The sequence below is a fragment of the Cucurbita pepo genome, chromosome LG02 (assembly GCF_002806865.2).
Source record: "Cucurbita pepo subsp. pepo cultivar mu-cu-16 chromosome LG02, ASM280686v2, whole genome shotgun sequence".
Lineage (NCBI taxonomy): Eukaryota > Viridiplantae > Streptophyta > Magnoliopsida > Cucurbitales > Cucurbitaceae > Cucurbita > Cucurbita pepo.
This window is the reverse complement of record NC_036639.1, coordinates 9784403-9806212: the sequence shown is the minus strand read 5'-3', so window position 1 is coordinate 9806212 and position 21810 is coordinate 9784403. Positions and strand designations below refer to the sequence as shown.

The 21810-nt window shown below is 36.3% G+C and overlaps 2 protein-coding genes across 3 annotated transcripts; one reads left to right on the top strand and one right to left on the bottom strand.

The window, feature by feature from the left end:
• Positions 1-253: 253 nt before the first annotated feature.
• LOC111788548 lies at positions 254-3937 on the bottom strand. Its single transcript, XM_023668904.1, has 6 exons — positions 3726-3937; positions 3558-3628; positions 1378-1426; positions 1158-1264; positions 805-887; positions 254-692 (listed from the first exon to the last, which is right to left on the bottom strand). Exons 1-6 carry the CDS (start codon positions 3772-3774, stop codon positions 464-466), a joined length of 588 nt encoding a protein of 195 aa, XP_023524672.1. The 5' UTR covers positions 3775-3937; the 3' UTR covers positions 254-463.
• Positions 3938-7025: 3088 nt separating this feature from the next.
• On the top strand, positions 7026-21810 carry LOC111788547 (F-box/kelch-repeat protein SKIP11-like). Of its 2 annotated transcripts, XM_023668903.1 has the most exons (3): positions 7026-7110; positions 7432-8150; positions 21143-21810. In XM_023668903.1, exons 2-3 carry the CDS (start codon positions 7436-7438, stop codon positions 21595-21597), a joined length of 1170 nt encoding a protein of 389 aa, XP_023524671.1. In that variant the 5' UTR covers positions 7026-7110; positions 7432-7435; the 3' UTR covers positions 21598-21810. The 2 variants fall into 2 exon arrangements, with proteins under 2 accessions (XP_023524671.1, XP_023524670.1); XM_023668902.1 differs by lacking the exon at positions 21143-21810 and having other exon boundaries at positions 7432-8818.

Below are 21810 nucleotides of genomic sequence, written 5' to 3'. Positions count from 1 at the left end.
TCCGACCCATGACCCCTGCCAGAGTTGACTCGGTCTGTCCAATTTGGACCCTGTTCTATTATTTCAGATGCTTTCCTACCACTTTGGACCCTCCCATAACCATTTTTGACGTTACAAGAAGCACTTAAGGTCAATATGGCCATGGTTTGGCCAATTCAAGTATTTTAAACTAAGTTAGATGGTTGTACAACTAGGATTGAAATTGTAGAACTAGGATATGAAAGGGAGTAACGGTTAGCAAGTGAAACCCATCTGAACTTCTTCAATGGAGCATATAACTAATTTGATTGACTCAACCCAGCCAGCTCAACTCAGACAGTTAATTACAGTCTTCAAAAATTTAGAACGGGCGATGATCCTCTCAAAACTTCTAAAGTTATACATATCATGACAAAACACTCTCAACTATATCTTACATGGAACCCTACTAAGCATACATTCATTCATTCAGTCAGTCAGTCATTCATTCGTCCTCTTCATCAGAACTAGCATATGCCAAACCTAGTAAACTCTTCACTGGATTTTCAGCTTCTTTCTCGCCTTCACTTTTGTCTGTTTTTGATGATAAGGCCTTCTTCTCTTTCACCTTTTCATTCTCACTCTCATGCTTCGGATTTGCTAACTCTGCTGGACTTGAAACTCTGGGCCTTTTCGGTTTCACTTCAACTACCCTTTTCAGGAGATCCTGCTGCCTGCATTTAACAAACTATTGATCACACATATGGGTGATGTACACAGGTAACCAGCCAGCTACCTTGGAAAAATTCAAGCGCAATGAGTTAAGTGGCATAGAGACAGAGAGACCTAATTCCACTCTTTGGCTTTGGCTCCACACGAAGAGCCAAGGGAACAGATGCAGGTGCAGAATCAGCTAAACTAGCAGCTTTGTAATTATTTGTTAAGGGAAAAATGACACTCTTTACTACTACCATATGCTTGAAACCACGCATTTAACTATTTGGTAAGAGAGAAAGTGGAGAGAAAGACCTCTCCTCCTTTATGGCCTAAACAGCAGTGTTCTGAATTCACTGACGGTACAACCTTCCGCAGATTGGCACCTTTGAGATATAACTATAAACAAGCATCAAAGGGTTCATGCGGCATTTACTTTATCTTTTAATTTGAATAACTACTGAGTTTTATTATGAAAAGGATATCTTAAATGCTGCAAAGGCTCGTTTCTCCGTGCGTCTGAGGAGGCGCTCTGCATCCTCCTCAGCTTCCATCTGCTCCTTGAGATAGAGCAAATCATCACTGTCCAAGGCTGCAAACTCCAAACTCAAGTCAATATCAAGAATCCAAAACTAATATTAAAAATTGTTAGGGGATACGCTTACAAAAAAACACACACAGATTGAAAGAGGAAGAGAAGGTTACCGCCACGTCCATGAAGGTAACCACCACGTTCTCCTGCAACCTCTTGCATCTGCTTGTATCATCCACCCGGTAACAAAAGCCAAGATCCCTGCCNTCGAACAAACGCAAATCCCCGAGAATCCCCAGTCCTAACAGAAATCAAAACCAACCAATTACGCACTCAAATTCATCAAAAGAAAAGATTAAACGCAAGAAATGGATAAAGAGCACAATAAGCCAATATAATTTCACAGTTTCAGCCTACAGGATTAACAAATGGGTAGCTTGGAATAAAATCTATACCAAATAAGGGCGCTACAAGCCGAACTCCAAAACATATAATTCATATACGACACCTTTTGGTCTTAAAAGCTAGGTGTATTAACAAAAATATCAATCTTGCAGATACATCTCTGTAATGATAAGGGAAGCAATCACCTGGGGAACTACATCAGTAAACCAACCTTGAGATCACTCTTGAGATAACCAGTATTACACATGTCCATACATATATGACAGATTTGGAATTTGGCCTTTTTAGATGCAAAAAGGATAATCAATACAGTAGGACAAACATGCTGGATCGAGCAAATGAAAACTTAAAGCTTCATTACATGTCAAGCTGGCTCTACAACACAATGTCAACCGAGCAACATCTGCCGATCAAAATCCAGCTCCATGAAATTATGTTTTTATTCTACAACACAAGGATATATTTATTCTACAACACAATGTCAACCGTTAAATGTTCTATTTGTGAGAATTTAGTCTTAATACATTCCAAGATTAAGAAACATTGGCTACTCAGAGAAGCATGAAAACTCTATCCAAAAGAGCCTATCTCCCGATCAAAATCCATCTCTTTCTAAGGAAGTTATGAAGTAGAATATGACAACAGAATGTGGCAACAAAAATTAAATAAAAAAAAATCTTAAGCCAGCGAACTCAGGAAAGGAATGAGCCACCATCACTTATGATCCCACAGGTTGCTCGTATCTTAAGTAATAGAACCCTTGTCAGTTGAAATTGATAACAGTATTGCTACACTACAAACATGGTGTTGTTCTTCCTCTTCTTTTTCTCTTTTTTTTCTTTCATTTTTCTTTTCAACAACTGGAGGGTTGGAGCCTTCTAGCATTATGTTCATGACCCACCCTATTAATCCTCGGAGAGGCTTAGTTGACCAAAGGCTAGCTCCAAGACAACATGACATTTTTTTTCTTGAAGACCTAAGTTAAAAACTTGAAAGCAGAGAGTTCTATAAGATTTATAAAATTATAAGTAATCAAGGGTCCAAAGCATCCAAAGAAGATGTACGAAACTAGGCATCATAATCCGCATGCTGTATCCCATCTACCAGTAATTAACTAACAAACTTACAGAAGAAAGGAGAGTGACATTTAGTCAATACATGTGTAAGTCACAAGTAAAGTACTACAACCCCATTTGATAACCATTTAGCTTTTGGTTTTGGAAAATTGTGCTTCTTTCCTATGAAAAGATTTGAACTTTTAGCCAAATTTCAAAAGCAAAAACAAACATGTAAAAACTACCCTTTTACCATTTTCAAATATTGGCTTGGATTTTGAAAACATCTATAAAGGGTAGATAAGAATACAAAGAAACTCATAAGAGAAAGTAATGTTTATAAGCTTAATTTTCAAAAATCAAATAGCATTAACAAGTTTTGGTTTGGAAGAAAAAGAAACGAGGAACTTGTCATCATGTTCTGTGACATGCTCTTAGTCTCAACTGAAGTTCCTGATGCTCTCATTTGCATATCATAATTTATTCAATAGAACAGTTCATTGTGCTGTGTCTCCTTTTGATTGATTTTAAGAATATTCGGAAGAATGAGAATGGCACCTACACTAATGACTATCTTCAAGTTGAAGAGTCAATTTCCTCCCTTTTTCTATTTAAAACAACAAAATACCTTAGTTTTTTTTCGTATAACAGAAGGGTTAAAATAGTATGTAATCGATTCAATGTCCAATTATAACTAGTGAGAGTCAGATTAACAGAACAAACTCTGACGAAATTCTCCAGTTTTACCTTAATATTGATCAGTCCAATTCGGCAAAATGATGACTCGAAGAAACTGATTAAAGATTATACGATGAAAATAGAAAGACAGAAAAGAGAACTTAATTATTCAAGAACTAAGCGAAAGAGGGTGGTTGAGGCAAAATTGCGCTAACCTTCGCAACCATTCGTTGAAACGTGATATCTTCATCGTCTATCTTATCCTTCCCTTTACCCCACTTCTTGTCTGTAATTGCAAACCGCAATGGGAAAAGGCAGACACACAGAAAAACAAAAATAAGAACAAGGATCATAAGTCAAGTATAATAATTTCATGTGGGTACCTTTTGGGTCGGAGAGATTGGTGTATTCCCGAACTTCCTTTCCAGCCATTGCTATGAATCTCAATCTCAATCTCAATCTCTTTCCTTGGAACTAGAAAATCCAGAGGAAAACCCTTTAGCAGGCTCCCTCCCTCTACGCCTCTCTGATTCTGAGAGAGATTGAGCAGCGAAACCAAGAAGCAGAAGGCAAAATTTTCTTGCGTTCGTGTGGGAGAAGCAATTAAGCTATGAATCTTCGAGAAGGGTAATTAGAATTTGGGCTCAACGCTCTGTGCCCCAAAATTATTGGGCTTTTTAGGTATGGGCCATAGCCCATGAATTTACTCTTACCCTTTCATTCTTATTAATTTATTAATTAAGAAAATTAATATCCCGCGTATGATTACTTATTTTTTAATTTGCATAAATGAGAATGACCTTTATATTTGATTAAATTCGTCTATAATTTTTTAGATTTGACAAAAAAAATAATAATAATTAATTTATTTCACGAGATGAAATTCACTTATTCTCATACCAGGGTAAGTAGATAACTCTATCCTCTTGTTGACTCGAGAAAAACTTAGTTTATAGAGGAACCCGAGCTACAATGACCGCTTTGAATTTTAAATTTTGTATAGATTAGGATTTTTTTTTTAGATAAAAGAAATTTCCCTTTCCATTTAATTTTTTTTTTTATATATAATGTGAAAATATTTTTAAAAAAAATGTTTAATAAGGCGAGAAAATAGAGAGTAGGAATAAAAGTCGGAATAACGGAGCATGAGAGTAAAATATTTTTTAAAAATATTTATTGACGCCAGCAAAATGCTGAATGATGACGCCAGCAAAATGTTAGAAATCATTCAATTGAAAAATCAGGTAAATTAGAAAAAAAAAAGTTACTTTTTTACTTTTTTACTTTTTTTACTTTTTTTTTTTAGGGCATTCATACAAAAATATTATAATCATAAAGAAGAAGAAAACACAATAAACTTCACGTTCTTTTGCCATCCAATCATTCACCAATCAGCAATTACTTGCCACCTTACCTTTTAATTGAAGATTTAAAATATCAATATTTGATGATATTTTTTACATTAATGTAAAAAATATTTAAATAATGTAACAAACACTCTGCATTTTTTAAATAAATTAAAATACTTATTATTAACATTATATTCGAATCAATTATACTTTATTATACTTTATTCATTGGTTACAAATTATCAACTAGAAAAAACCGAATAGATATATAAATCAAGGGTAGAATGGTAATTGACTCTTGTTAAAGGACGACAAAGTACGTAACGAACAACGACAAAATACATTACGTGTCAAGTGAATCATACGTAGCTCATCATTCTATAATCAATTAACGACATTGTCGAACGTTATCAAAACAAGTAATAAATAAAGTATCGCCATACTTTTATTATTCATTACTTACAAATTAGCAACTAGTCAAACCGAATACATATATAAATCAAGGGTAGAATAGTAATTGTCTTGTGTTAAAGGACGACAAAGTATGTAACGAGTCATAATATGAACAACGACAAAATACATTACGTGTCATAATATACAAGGTGAATCATACGTAACTCATCATTATGTAATCAATTAGCAACATTATCCAATATCATCAAACCAAGTAATAAATAAAGCATCACCATAGCTTTTATTATTCATTACTTACAAATTATCAACGACAAAGAACCAAATACATATATAAATCAAGGGTATAATCGTAATTTTCTTGTATTAAATGACGAAAAAGTACGTAACGACTCATAATATAAACGACGACAAAATGCATTACGTGTCATAATATACCAAGTGAATCATACGTAACTCATCATTACGTAATCAATTAGCGACATTATCGAACGTCATCAAACCAAGTAATAAATAAAGCATCACCATAGCTTTTATTATTCATTACTTACAAATTAGCAACGAGAAAAAACCGAATACGTGTATAAATAAAGGGTAGAATGGTAATTTTCTCGCGTTAAAGGACGACAAAGTACGTAAAGAGTCATAATATGAACGACGACAAAATGCATTACGTGTCATAATATGCAAGGTGAATCATATGTAACTCATCATTATGTAATCAATTAACGACATTATCGAACGTCATCAAACCAAGTAATAAATAAAGCATCACCATAGCTTTTATTATTCATTACTTACAAATTAGCAACGAGAAAAAACCGAATACGTGTATAAATAAAGGGTAGAATGGTAATTTTCTCGCGTTAAAGGACGACAAAGTACGTAAAGAGTCATAATATGAACGACGACAAAATGCATTACGTGTCATAATATGCAAGGTGAATCATATGTAACTCATCATTATGTAATCAATTAACGACATTATCGAACGTCATCAAACCAAGTAATAAATAAAGCATCACCATAGCTTTTATTATTCATTAGTTACAAATTAGCAACGAGAAAAAACCGAATACGTGTATAAATAAAGGGTAGAATGGTAATTTTCTCGTGCTAAAGGACAACAAAGTACGTAAAGAGTCATAATATGAACGACGACAAAATACACTAGTAACTCATCATTATGTAATCAATTAACGACATTATCAAAGCAAGTAATAAATAAAAGCGTTACCGAAAACAAACAAAATGTATCTAAGATTTTGCATGTCGGGTTTGGTAGAATATTAAAGGGCAACAACAACATAGATAGAATTGGTGAATATAGAATGAAGTAAGGATATTTAGTTTTGTTGTATACATTTTAGGTTAAAATAAAATGAATTTTGATATTTAAGTAAGAGGGATAATATATATGTATATATATACGTGTCAAGAATGGCGGAGGGACTTTTGAAGAGAGAAGAAGAAAAAGAAGAAGTAATGAAAAATGTAAAGTTCATTGAATGAGTTAATAAGCTTTTTAGAAGATGGAATCTGAGTTAGGAAACGTATGAAGAAAGAATGAAATAAAAATAATATAGAAATGTAAAAAAAAAAAAAGAAAAAAGAAGAAGTTAAAATAGTGTAATGAATTCAGTTATATTTTGTCTGTATGGGAAGCAAATGAGGCTGCAAATTGGAAGAAGATGAAGAGAAAAATGAATACCGCCATTTGAAGAGGTTGAAAAGTAAATAATGGGAGAGACCCCAAATGTTGAAAGCGTGAAGAGGCCGCGAGAACAGCCCTTCAAGTTTTTAAAACGCCCATTTTCTTACACGGATACACCGCATTGTAGGCCCCATTTCCCCCCTTTTTTTTGCTCTTCTTCTCAAGACTCATCCAATTTTGCTTTAACTATTTAAATGCCATAATGCACACACAATACTTTCACAAGCCAAGCAGCAGCAGCAGCAGCAGCAGCCGTAGTGTTCTCTGTGGGGTACCTCTGAGCTTGTTCAATTTGTAAGCGCTTCCTCTGTTTCATTGCTTCTTCTTTAGTTATAGCTGTAATGGGGCTTTGTAAATGGAGTTGTGTGTGGAACCCTTTTCTTGTTTTTGATAAATTAAGCTGTGTCCATGCGTATATTGATTGTTCATTGTCCTGTTTTTGATCGGCATGCATATAATTTCAATCCCGATTTGTTCCCGTCCCCTGCATGCACTTAGGTTTGATTTAGATGGCACTGTGATTGGCATGTGAAACCATTCAGGGGAGGAGAATCTGTTTTAATTGTTAACATGTTTGAGGGAGGAAAAGGGTTTATAATATAGTTTCCATGTTAGGGAGATGGCATACAGGAGGCATTACTGGGAACGTTCAGCAAAAAGGGCATGCAAGGTGTTGGTGGATGATGGAAAGAAGGAAGAGAGGTTAGTGGAGGAGGAGCAGCAGGACAGGGAGGATACAAGCTTGTTGATCTACAAACTTGGTCGGGATATGTCAATAACATGTCTTCTCCGGTGCTCGAGATCAGAATATGGAAGAATTGCGTCGATAAATCGGGGGTTTCGGTCTGTAATTTCGAGTGGAGAAATTTATAAAATAAGGAGGCAGATGGGAATCATTGAACATTGGGTTTACTTCTCTTGCAGCCTTGTTGAATGGGATGCATTTGATCCGAGGTCTAACCATTGGATGCGTCTGCCTGTAATGACGTCGAACGAATGTTTTATGTCGTCGGATAAGGAATCGTTAGGTGTTGGTACTGAACTTCTTGTTTTTGGAATGGAAACACTTTCCCAAATTATATATAGATATAGTCTTTTGGATAACAAATGGTCATCTGGGATGCAGCTGAACACACCCAGGTTTTTGTTTGGTTCAGCCAGTGTTGGAGGAATTGCAATACTAGCTGGTGGTTGCAACGCTGATGGAAAACTGCTGAGATCAGCTGAGCTTTATAATTGTGATACAGGAAAGTGGGTGAATCTTCCTAGAATGAATAAAGCAAGGAAATTGTGCTCAGCAGTGTTTGTTGATGGAAAGTTCTATGTGATTGGAGGAATGGGGCCAGGTTACACCGCTCTTACTTGTGGCGAAGAATACGATATGAAGACTCAGACATGGCGTGAGATACCGAACATGTACCCGAGACGAAAGGAGGAAGAGGTGCGAAATGCTGCAGTTGAAGCACCTCCTTTGATTGCAGTTGTAAACAATGTTTTGTATTCTGCAGATTATACACGTTGCGAGGTTAGGAGATATGATAAGGCAACAAACTCGTGGGTGGTATTAGGCCAATTGCCGGAGCGTGTGGTCTCAACAGATGGTTGGGGGGTGGCGTTTAGAGCTTGCGGTGATCGAATACTGGTTCTGGGTGGGGCGAGGGCTTATGGTGGACGTTACGTTGAGATATACTCTTGGACCCCAGGTGAAGGAGGTGAGCTGAAATGGAAAGTGCTTGCCACAAGACAATTAGGCCATTTTGTGTACAACTGTGCAGTCATGGGATGCTGAGCCTCCTGCCTCCTGCCTCCTCATGGTTTGGGAACTTGCGCTGATGTATACACAGATTGAATAGGGGTTGAATTAGAGAAGGTATAATCTTTCTCTAATCTCATACCATTTTCTCTACCCTTTTTCCATCACAGTTTGGGATGTTCTCAAATGTACACATGCTTTACCTCATAGTCAAATCAATAAAATTAAGTGCTGGTGCAAGTTCAAATCTCTAAGTTTGTATACCTGCCTCTTCTCTTTCAAAACGCTAAAATGCTACCACTTCCTGCTCCCTCAAACATGCAACCAAACTACTCCTTAAAATGGAAAAGGATTCCAACAAGTTACTTGTTCCCTCTCATACCTATTGTTAGGATCGCTCAACAACCCACACACACTCGATCAAATGAATACAAAGAATAGGAGAGAGAAAATTCAAGTACGAATATTGGCTACAATACACCCATTTGTTAAATGGCCTTCCAATGAATTGTTATACATTATCCTACCACCTTACCTCACATATTAACTTACAAATTCAATCCCATGTCGGAGAACGAAACATTCTTTATAAGGGTGTAGAAACCTCTCTGTAACAGCTGCATTTTGAAAACCTTGAGCGGAAGGGAAAGCCTAAAAATAACAATATCTGCTAGCGGTGGATTGGGCTATTAGCCAGACACCGGATGATGTGTCAGCGAGAAGATTGAGCCTCGAAGGGGGTGGACATGAGGCGGTGTGCCAACAAGGACGCTGGACTCCGATGGAGGATAGATTGGAGGGTCCCACATCGATTGGAGAAGGGAACGAGAATTAGCAAGGACGTTGGGCCCTAAAGGAGGATGAATTGTGAGATCTAACAACAATTGGGGAGGAGATCAAAGCGTTCTTTTCCGTCAAGGGAAACTCTAAAGAGAACAATAGTTTAATTTGATTAAGTTTAAACGCTTAAGGAACTTAACAGTTTAATTTGATTGTGTAGCACAACTATATTCTGATAGAATCTTATCTAGTTTCTACGATATAATTTTATTCAGTTTCTAAGATAGAATCTTGTCTATTCATCTATTTAGCTTTTTAAGATGAATTATCTTGTCTATAACTATAAATAAACCCTAGTCGACCTGGAGTTTTTCATCGCAGTGTCTCCATATATATTTTTCTTACATCTTACATCTTTTGTTTTTCATCTAGATCAAGTGTGTGAACTGTGACATCCTAACATATGTGTAAAGATAAATCATGATTATACTCGTAATAATAGTTCATAATTGTAACGATCACACATATGCATGAAGCACCCTAATATAAAAATAATAGTGCAATGATATGATGAGGAAGATTAGATGAGGAGATGACCTTCGATCCATGGTGAGCACTTGAATCACACAAATCTCAACCTCTCATCGGAGATCGTGCATTTTAGGTGGTGGTCGATGAATAGTTTAGTCAAGTTGGTTACTAACCTCCTTCATCCATCTAAGTTCTTAATAGATTCCATACTGTTTACTACTAAGCGTTCTCTATTAAGCACAATCTAATCTCCCTCAGTAGTATCCTCTAATGTGCGACAGACCTCTTAACTGGGTGACATCACATTCCTTTATACTAAGTAAACCATCAATAGTCCAGGTCAGTTCACGATCAAGAATTGCATACTAATCGTCTGTATGTAGTATTAGTGAACCCATATAGCCGAAACGACCCTAGATAGGGCTCATGGACCAAAGTAGAGTAAAATATAAGGCTAAGGCTTAAATATTTAACTCAAAATAATATAATATATTTTTATTAAAATAGTAAGGTGACACGTGGGCAGTCCGTTGAGTTCAGTTTGTGGGTAGGGTAGCCTTAAAATTACGCAAATGGGAGGGAAGCACAATTATTGGCTTTGCATACAATGAGTGGGCCCTCTCTCCCCCGTTAAGATGGTGCCCCAACCACAGGGTGCGTTTCTGTTATTTCTTTTCATTATCTTTTTTCTTCACATATTTTCATATTTTCCAATTTTCAATTATTACAGGAAAAAAAATATATACTTTTATCAAATTTTTTTTTTTTTTTTTTNTTTTTTTTACTTAGAAATTAATATCTTATATGAATGAAAATATTTTTTTTTATAAGTGTGTGTTTCGATTTCAAGAGGAAGGAGTATAGTCGCTTGACTTTTAATTGTTGGCTTTTTGGTTCTCAATCTCATATTAATTAATTAATTAATTAATGGTGTGATGATAACAAATCTATTCTTAGTTATTAACCATTTTCAGTATTTGAATCGTACACAGTTAAAGTTGGGAATAACGATTTCAACAACTTTTCAATCACTCAAATCATAGCTAAAACGAAAAAATTACAGTCGAGAGAACATATCCGATATGATGATGTGGCAGCTAAATCAAAACGATGGACAAATTAAAGTATGAAATTTATAATTTTAGGAGAGTGAGTTTTTTTTTATTATTATATTCCTAAATAAAATTATTTATATGTAATATAAATTTGAATCTAACGGTATGCTCACATCGATTTTTATTATTACTATATTACATTATTATATTATTATATTTTAAAATTTAGGTGGTTACTCGTATAATTTTAATTATTATTGTATTATTATATTTAAAAAATAATAATAATAAATTTGCAAAACTTTTTTATTATTTACTCTTATTCTCCCCTTCCATTTTTCTTTCAATACAATTCGATGGTCAATATTAATTCTTACGTTTGGCCACTCTTCTTCCCTATTTAAACTCATTACTTCCTCCACATTTTTTCACACACAACTTTCATAATCCTTCATTTTCAAGCTTCTAATTTTATTTTTATTCATCTTATTGATTTTTTATTGTATTGTGAGGAAATAGTTGTGAGTGATCCAAATGGTAAATCTTCTCTTTGAGAGAGTTGTGGTATGTTACTACCAAATTCAAATACCAGTTTGATCCTGCGTCATGGAAAAGATTGAGTTTCGTAAGAAGAGTGGTGTAGCGGCTTGGCTTTGATTCGTGGAAAGAGTCGAGAAAGTTCTTTATTCAAATTCCCAAGAGGCGCTTGAGAACTTTTATTCAAATTCCCAAGAGGCGCTTGAGGAGTGGAGTAAGTCGAGTTTGACTAAAACTACGGTGTTATATTTTCTAACCCTTTCCTATTTAATTACAAAAATTTTATTGTGACTTCTTCGAGTTGATTATTGTTTTGACTTGAATTGTTTTGTTCACAGTAATACTACTTATTTGTAAAAAGTTTCATAATTAGAAAAATTAATCACATATAAATAGTTAAAACCTTATTCACCGCTCTCTATGGTTGCCATTCCGATCCAACACTAATACTCCCACATGTCTAATGACAATAGGCAATGGACCATTACGTACAATTATATAGCACTAAATTGGCATTGACAATTTAATTTTCGTGTCGTCATATAACACAGGAAAACAAAATCAACATCATGAAATACAAAGGTCAATGATAATAATAAAAACTAATAATAGATGGTTTCGAATCTTGACAAGAACCCTAATGAACGTCGGCAAAAGCCTACAATTAAAAAAGAAGAACGAAGCTGAAAATGTTAAACCTTGTACTCTTGAAGATAGTTTCAAAAAACACGAGATGATATGTAACATCCAAACGAGGTTGTCAAAGCTAGTGAACAAACTATGTTTGTACATAAACTATACTAAACATATTTATAACACTCTATCTTTTTCAGATGACATGAGCTCTTATGAATTGAGTATGCATTAACGAAGATGGAAAGAATGTAATGGCTAAATTGTTTGGTGGGTCGAACCGTTTAGTGTATACAATACAATTATTAACCCGCGATCGTATTGTGAGGAGCCCAATAATAGTTGTTGATTTGGATTGGGAGTGAAACGACATGAGGGAAGAAGGTGCGTTGATTTGTCCCCAACGTAAGTGAGCATATAGGTGATAAACGACAGGTGTTGAATTGTCGTATGTAGATGGGCTTTATTTGTGGGCCTTTACACTGTTTATGTGTAAGTAAGTGGGCCAGCCCTGATTGCAACTCTTGCCTTTTTAAGCTCACTCCTCTTGCCGCCCTCTTCACCAAAAAAAAACCATTCATCATCATTGTTTCAACTTCCTTCCTTCATTCATTTATGGCTTCCTCCAAATTTCGCGACCACCAGATTAAAAATCTTGTCTTGAAATTGCGAACTTTGCTCCCTCAGCTCAACCATAAGTTCGACGACTCCAAGGTATATAAATTTTGTATGTACAAATACTTTCTTATTTTACAGAGTTGTTAATCTATCAATTTATGATGTATGCAGGTACCAATAGCAGAGATTTTGGAGGAGACGTGTGATTGTATAAAAAAATTAGAGAGGGAAATAGACGATCTAAGTGAGAGGCTATGGGAGCAGCTCGAGTCAATGGGAGTTGACTTAGAAATGGTTAAAGATTTCTTCTCACCTAAAATTTCTAGCTCGTAATTTAATATTTGAAATTTGGATAAAATTTTAAACACGAAATTGTCTTTTTTTAAAATAAAGTTTTTTTACTACGTGTTTTTGTTAGAAATAGAATTTAAATGCATTATAAAATAGCAAACAACATAAATTATTTTAGCTTACTTTATGCATAAAATAGAGTCAATTTGTTAGGAGAGTAGAAATTAAAAAATAGTATTTATAGGATATATATTGATTTTTTGTTGACTTCTATTTGAATTAGGTCAAAAGAGGACTGAATTGAGCTAAACTAAGATCTCAGGGTCAGAGACACACCCCTAAGGTCGATCTTGTCTTCAAGCTATGGGCGATAGAGAACTCGTGCTTCATCTGAAGTTTCTCTTTTCTCACCTATTTGGTGGCTCGGATTTCTTCCTGTATTAGACTTTTTACTTTATTTAGTCTTTGACTTACGTGATCTATTAGGTTTGTCCGTGATCTTTTATATTTGTTCTTGTAATCTAATTTTAAATCGATTAGCTAATTATACTTATCTTTTTGAACCAGACCCAAATTTCTAAGTAAGAACAAGAAAAAACAAATTTTTTATTGAAAAAAAAAAAAAAAAAAAAACCTTCTAAATCAAATTTAAAATTGATTTAGTGAAGTGGCAATATCAAATTTCGCAACAATGATGTGGATTTTATTTACTATGGCCGAACTTTTGCTCGCGTATCCAATAGATCTTGTCATCCTAATCTTTGTTAGATGAACACGACTCTCCACAATGATATGATATTGTACACTTTGAACATAAGCTCTCATGATTTTCTTTTGGTTTTCCATACGACCTCATCCCATTGGAGAGAGTATTTGTTAAAGATATTTAGTAATAAATTAGAGTTTACCATATATATTATATTTGATATTTTATTATAAGGTAAAGATATTATATTTGATATCTAATATTTGCCTTATTATCCGGAGTATCTTCCCATTTATTACTATTTTCATATCTTTGTAATTTATTTAATTATAAATAAGATAACTTTCACACCTAAAGGTGTGGTGGATTAATCAAACATTCTCAGTATTCTTTCGTTATAAACTCATGATCATTCCCTAAATTAGTTTACGTGTACTTTCATCCAACAGTCTTGACCTCTGGAAACAACGTCGAATCCATCTCCTCAAGTCCATCCAAACAACTTTCCTGCTCCGTCATCTCACTAAACATCCATGTCTGAATATCGCTCAACGATTTGTCTCACGCAGTCCTTCAAAGCCGCTCCACCGTCGCCGTTGGCGGTTTGGGATTTTAGCGATCGGGGCAGATTCGAGAGTTCGTTGAGGGATATTAGTTGGGGAGAGGAGTTGAGAGAAATTATTGAGGTGAAGCAGGAATTAGGGTAACGAGTGACGTTGCATGTTAGTTTATTTAATCTTGTATTAACCGTAATTAATCTTATTTACTGTTTGTATTTCAATGTATGTCAGTTAAGGGTAGTTAGTAGGGTGGTTACTAGCGGTTAAAGGTGGTTACTAGCGGTTAAGGGTGGTTACTAGCGGTTATGGGTGGTTACTAGCGGTTAAGGGTGGTTACTAGCGGTTAAGGTGGCTATTCTGTCTATATATATGTATTCTGTAACCAATTGAAAAAAAAAAAGTTGGTTTATTGCCTCTCTTAGTTGTATGAGTGTTTTCTAACATTTGGTATCAGAGCTTGGTTACATGCCAAAGATCATGCCGAGAAATAATAACAACACTGGAGAGAGAGGAGAGTCGTCGAAGTCTGCAACAAGGGAAGGTCTGGTAACACTCCAATACCCGACGTTATCGAGAACCAACTACGCAGCATGGGCTATGAAGATGAAGGTCTATTTGCGTGCTCAAGGGGTGTGGGACGCAATCGAATCAACTGAGCCTCTGGATAGTCTTGATGAAAGGAAGGATCAAATGGCCTTAGCAGCTATCTATCAAGCAATCCCTGAGGAGATGTTGTTTTTGTTAGCAGAGAAAGAGACAGCAAAGGAAGCATGGCAGACACTAAAAACTATTCATCTCGGTGCTGAACGTGTAAAGGAGGCAAAGATCCAAACTCTGAAGATTGAGTTTGAAATTATGAATATGAAGGAGTCCGAGACTATTGATGATTATGCAGCAAGATTGACAGAAGTTGTTAATAAAATACGTACTTTTGGAGACAAGTTTGAAGAGGCATACTTGGTGAAAAAATTCCTCCGCTCAGTACCTCCTAAGTTTCTTCATATCGCATCGGCAATAGAGCAATTTGCCGATTTAAAGGTGATGACCATGGAGGAAGTCATCGGTCGTCTTAAAGCATACGAGGAACGGATCGGTGGCAACAAAGAGAATGCTGAGCACGTCTTATTGACTCAAGGAGAATGGAAAGCAAAAGAACGTAGCGACAATGGAGGCCATAGCCGAGGGCGAGGTCGCAGTGGTCGCTGGAAAGGGAGAGGCCATGGTCGTGGAAACGACTCGTTTCATCAAGAGAAGAAGGTTGACAAGAGCAAGGTAAGATGCTACAATTGTCAAGGCCTAGGCCACTATGCCTCAGAATGTCGGAAGGTGAAGTGTTATAATTGCCAAAAGATTGGCCATTATGCATCCGACTGTAGATCGAAGAAATGGGAGGATCAGGCGCACTTGGCTGAGACGCAAAGTGATGAGGATGAGCCAGCCTTACTTACAGCACAAGTTTGTGAAGTCCGAACTCTCGGTTCACCAGAGTTGACGGAGATGGCTCTTTATGAAGAGAAGGTTGTCCCGGAAGAAATTGAGAAGGTAAACAACATTTGGTTCCTAGATACGGGAGCCAGCAATCACATGACTGGTTGTCGAAGTTGGTTCTCGGAATTGAACGAGTCAGTGACCGACACGGTGAAGTTCGGAGATGGATCACTTGTAGAGATAAAAGGACGTGGAGATGTGAAGTCTGCGTCTGTAAAAAAAACAGAGAAGATGATCGATGAGGAGAAAATCGATGGCTCTGTGAAGATTGAATCGGAGGAAAAAACAGAGAAGCGAGAAGAGAAGAAGAGCGATGGCGAGAAAATCGTTGGCGGTGTGAAGTTTGAATCCGAGGAGAAGAGCGATGGCGTTGTGACGGAGGTCCAGAATGTGGCAACGGAGGTAGCGAAAGTAAAGGAGATAAAAGAGAAGGACTGTGACGGCGAGAAGAAGGAGAAGGAGGACGGAAACAATGGCGGTGCTATTGAAAAACAGGTCACCGGAGAAACGAAAGCGGAGAAGGAGAAGGAGAAGGAGGCCATTGTTTCCGGCAGTGCAATTGAAGTGGCACAGGTAATTAAACCTGTTGAGGAAAAGCCATTGGCCGGACAAGTAGAACAGGTAATTAAAACTGTCGATGAAAAGCAGTTGCCCATTGAAAAGAAGACAGAGAAGAAGGAAGGCGGAGATAATGGCGGCAGCTTTCATCCTATGAAGCGGAGTATATTGTGGCGACATCAGCTGCTTGTCAAGGAATATGGTTAGGACGTTTACTGAAAGAATTGGTTTGAAGAATGTAAGAATGTGAAGATCGAAATACGAAGATTAAGGGGATGATTTGTTAGTTTATTTAATCTTGTATTAACCGTAATTAATCTTATTTACTGTTTGTATTTCAATGTATGTCAGTTAAGGGTAGTTAGTAGGGTGGTTACTAGCGGTTAAAGGTGGTTACTAGCGGTTAAGGGTGGTTACTAGCGGTTATGGGTGGTTACTAGCGGTTAAGGGTGGTTACTAGCGGTTAAGGTGGCTATTATGTCTATATATGTATTCTGTAACCAATTGAATAAAAAAAGTTGGTTTATTGCCTCTCTTAGTTGTATGAGTGTTTTCTAACATTGCAGACACTCTTGATTATGTCGGCTGCATTAGATGATTTTCCGCCGCCAATGATGAGAGTGGTGAGAACGACGGCGGAGATGGCGGCGGTGAGCGAGAGAGATTTCTGGTTGGGGATTTTTGGAGTTTGGTTTGGACATTTGCTCTAATGTCCATACTTGTGTTGGGCTGAGTTGCCACAAAAAGCCCAAATGCAAAGAATAAGTTGCAGATGTAAGCATTCGAGCAATAAAGTTTAAGAAATAGCTGGATACCTCGGACATCCATTCGAACATCGTATGAACCCTCTCGTATCCATGTCAAATTATTTTTACATACCATATTGGAGAGCAACCTCATATACCAACCTCTAACTCAAGGTACGAGGTGTAATATTGGCACATTCCGAAATGAAGAGTCCCAACACGTTCATCTTACAAGAGTTGCTCACACTGTGACACATGCATATGACATGGGTAGTTCACTTAGGTCATATGACCCATGAATGCTATAGAGCTTAACTTGAGAACTACGTGTTAAAACTCAAGTTAGAGCTCCAACTTTTGAAGTTATGACCAGGAGCTCTACCCTGTCCTCTTTGAGCATGTCTTTGACACTCTTGATATCACTTTTGCCTTTAATCTTGTTTATGTATTAACTTGACTTTCATGCATACTCTTCTTGGTGCCTTGAATGACGTATCGTCGTCCTCGGTCTCATTATGATACTACTTGTATTAGTCTTCACGTGGCTAAATAGACACCACTTGCATGTTGTCTTGTGACTCACTATATATATGGGTCACAATCAACTCTCTTCTTAATACGATTGTGACACTGTACAAGTTAGACACATTTAGAGTGACATAGTAATGTAAAGATAATATTTTATTCCATACACAAAATTTAATATATTAAATACTTCTCTTTTTATACCTCAAGTCAGAGTACTTGAATTATTTTTCAGTTCATACTTCTTCTCGCAACTTGAACTTCAAAGATACTGACGGTCCTCTATTGTGGGTGTATTTACAACATCAGCCCATAATTATTTAGCAATCCATAATGAATACTCATACTCCTTGCCCGCTCATTCAATGTTTTGTTTATCTTTTTAGTAACACCAAACACATCTGACTTGTGTTTCCGGAAATAAATCCATACCTACCTGCTGAAATCATCGATGAAGGGGATGTAAAACTTTGATCCACCAAGTTTGGAGCTTGAGATGGTCCTCAAACGTTTGTAGGAACCATTTTCAACCACATTTTCTTCGGTTCTCTGGCAGCCTTTGTGAAACTAAGGCATTTCTGTTTGCCCATAAATCAACTCTCACAAAAACCCATATCAACTTATTTTAGGCCTTCTAAAACTCCTTTCACAACCAAAATCTTCGTTCCTTTTGACGCTTATATGTCCAACTCTATTGTATCATAGACTTGAATTGGAACTCTCAGAACAATAACCTTGTTTATATACCGTGTAAAAGGTTCAAGATTTTGTGCCACGTGCTATCATCATAACACTTTTCACAATCTTCCACAAACTCTTCCCAAAATTTGTTGCATATCGTATGCTATCCAACTCACCAATAAAAATTAGGTTCTTCTCGAGATCAAGAATATATCTGACATCCTTTAATATCCACTAATTTCATGTAGAAGTTTTTATGGAGCCATCATGATATGAACCAAAAGACATCAATCATACAATATATTTCAATGAAGATCCGAAGAAAATGTTGTCATAATTATCAAAAGATGTTTCAATTCATGCCACATCGAAGAAGAATGAAGTTTGATTGTTATAAATTTTGGGTGGGTTACAATTTGAGTAATTTAGAGTTATTGTATTGTAAGACTTTTTATTTACTTATTATATTTACATAATGGCTCATTATGGCCCTAAAGGATGAATGTTACAACTCTTAGAATGTATTTGTAAGTAGACTTGGAAAATGGAGTAAAAGGAGCATTTGTGCTCTTCTTTAGCCAACGGCTAAGTTTCTTTGCAATTCTATGTAGTTTAGGTTGCATGTAGAATCATTCAAGCTCGACATGATCAATCTTGCTTGTGGAGTGATTCGAATCTCAATTAAGTGTTCTTGTCTTGAGATATTTGATCAACAAGAATCATTTAAGCTAGACATGATCGATCTTGCTTGTGGAGTGATTCGAATCTCAAACAATGTTCATGTCTTGAGATATTCGATCAACAAGGTAATCCGAATATTACTCCCCTTGTAGTGATTCCTTATCTTATCACATCCTCTTTCCTTCAATCTCCAAGACTTTGTTGTCAGCAAGAGACGCCCTCTCCAAATTTTCAGATTTGAAATTTTGAAACATCTTATTTGGAGACGAACGAAAAAGAGGCATATAAATTCAAATCTAGGATTCAACCGGGCTGTCGACCCTGAGGATTAAAGTATCCCTAATGTGTTCTGCTTGAGTTTATAGAATTATTATCATCCTCCATTTGTGATTTTGCTCCCTCTTCTACAATCTATCCAAAAATATATTTTTTTTTTCTCTACAATAGCAACACCCTATGTTTGGTATGTTTGAATTTTTTTTTTTTTTTTTTTTTTTTTTTTTTTTTNTCGACTTTATTTTCTTCTTGATAATATTGAACGTCATGTTTCTAAACAACGTCAACAACTGGATCACCCTTAGAGTTTGCCAATCCTTTAAGCTTCCACTGTTTCATGGTCATAATATTCGATTTCACCCTAGACATGGGTACATTAAGATCTTTATGGTATAGGTAATCTTCAATCTGCCTCTTCCAGAAACCAAAATCTAATCTATCAAACTTCCTAATTCCAATTTTTTTGTTTTCCATCCTCAGATTGTAGCAATTCTCGCCTAGCTCTGATACTAGTTGTTAGGACCGCACAACATCACCACACAGACAATCTAAATGAACACAAAGAACTGTAAAGAGAAAATGCAATAGAAGGTTTATATTAATGACTTCAAATATATACAAGAGAATACAAAGAAGGTAGAAAAGTACATTTTCATAACACAACCTAAAGTATATATATATATATAGTTCAGTTTACTATGTAATCATCTACCATATACAACTATTTATCATATATAATTTTACTAGATATAAACTATATAACCATTTACATTTGTCATATATAACTACGTACAATTATTGAGTAATAGACCGACTCTATAACCTAACAAAATTATGTTTCAATTATCACGACCCTTTTCGGCCTTTGGCCTTTGGACTTTTACACTTGGAGGGCAGAATTGATAATTTTACCTATATCCATTTTGAATGTATAAAACATTCTTTAATTTCTTATGAAAATGGTAAATACGATCAAATTTATTACAGTTTAAAATTTTAAAAAGTATATTAAATGCTGTCCATAGAGAGAAAAAAAAAAAAAAAGGAAGAAAAAGAAAAAGAAAAAAATTAAATGGGTTTCCAATCACACACCACACCCATTTGGCTATTAGCTATTTATTTAGGCTCTCCATTCCATTTGGGCACACAACATTTGCTACTCACTTCACAAAATTCAACATTTAAAGACAAAATAATAACAACATTTACACCAAAATTTCAGGATGGATCACGGAATCATATGAACATCCCATTAAAATAATTAATTATTCTTTTTTCAAAATTAGATCCCATCCTAATGCAAGGTGTTGGTGGATGATGGAAAGAAGGAAGAGAGGTTAGTGGAGGAGGAGCAGCAGGACAGGGAGGATACAAGCTTGTTGATCTACAAACTTGGTCGGGATATGTCAATAACATGTCTTCTCCGGTGCTCGAGATCAGAATATGGAAGAATTGCGTCGATAAATCGGGGGTTTCGGTCTGTAATTTCGAGTGGAGAAATTTATAAAATAAGGAGGCAGATGGGAATCATTGAACATTGGGTTTACTTCTCTTGCAGCCTTGTTGAATGGGATGCATTTGATCCGAGGTCTAACCATTGGATGCGTCTGCCTGTAATGACGTCGAACGAATGTTTTATGTCGTCGGATAAGGAATCGTTAGGTGTTGGTACTGAACTTCTTGTTTTTGGAATGGAAACACTTTCCCAAATTATATATAGATATAGTCTTTTGGATAACAAATGGTCATCTGGGATGCAGCTGAACACACCCAGGTTTTTGTTTGGTTCAGCCAGTGTTGGAGGAATTGCAATACTAGCTGGTGGTTGCAACGCTGATGGAAAACTGCTGAGATCAGCTGAGCTTTATAATTAGTGTTTGTTGATGGAAAGTTCTATGTGATTGGAGGAATGGGGCCAGGTTACACCGCTCTTACTTGTGGCGAAGAATACGATATGAAGACTCAGACATGGCGTGAGATACCGAACATGTACCCGAGACGAAAGGAGGAAGAGGTGCGAAATGCTGCAGTTGAAGCACCTCCTTTGATTGCAGTTGTAAACAATGTTTTGTATTCTGCAGATTATACACGTTGCGAGGTTAGGAGATATGATAAGGCAACAAACTCGTGGGTGGTATTAGGCCAATTGCCGGAGCGTGTGGTCTCAACAGATGGTTGGGGGGTGGCGTTTAGAGCTTGCGGTGATCGAATACTGGTTCTGGGTGGGGCGAGGGCTTATGGTGGACGTTACGTTGAGATATACTCTTGGACCCCAGGTGAAGGAGGTGAGCTGAAATGGAAAGTGCTTGCCACAAGACAATTAGGCCATTTTGTGTACAACTGTGCAGTCATGGGATGCTGAGCCTCCTGCCTCCTGCCTCCTCATGGTTTGGGAACTTGCGCTGATGTATACACAGATTGAATAGGGGTTGAATTAGAGAAGGTATAATCTTTCTCTAATCTCATACCATTTTCTCTACCCTTTTTCCATCACAGTTTGGGATGTTCTCAAATGTACACATGCTTTACCTCATAGTCAAATCAATAAAATTAAGTGCTGGTGCAAGTTCAAATC

Coding starts and splice junctions, on each gene's coding strand:
- LOC111788547 (XM_023668903.1), top strand. CDS start 7,436: ATGGCATACAGGAGGCATTACTGGGAACGTTCAGCAAAAAGGGCATGC. Junction 8,151..21,142: donor AAAGTTCTATGTGATTGGAG/GAATGGGGCCAG, acceptor ATGTGATTGGAG/GAATGGGGCCAGGTTACACC.
- LOC111788548 (XM_023668904.1), bottom strand. CDS start 3,774: ATGGCTGGAAAGGAAGTTCGGGAATACACCAATCTCTCCGACCCAAAA. Junction 1,427..3,557: donor TTCAACGAATGGTTGCGAAG/GTTAGCGCAATT, acceptor TGATACAAGCAG/ATGCAAGAGGTTGCAGGAGA. Junction 1,265..1,377: donor TTACCTTCATGGACGTGGCG/GTAACCTTCTCT, acceptor TGGAGTTTGCAG/CCTTGGACAGTGATGATTTG.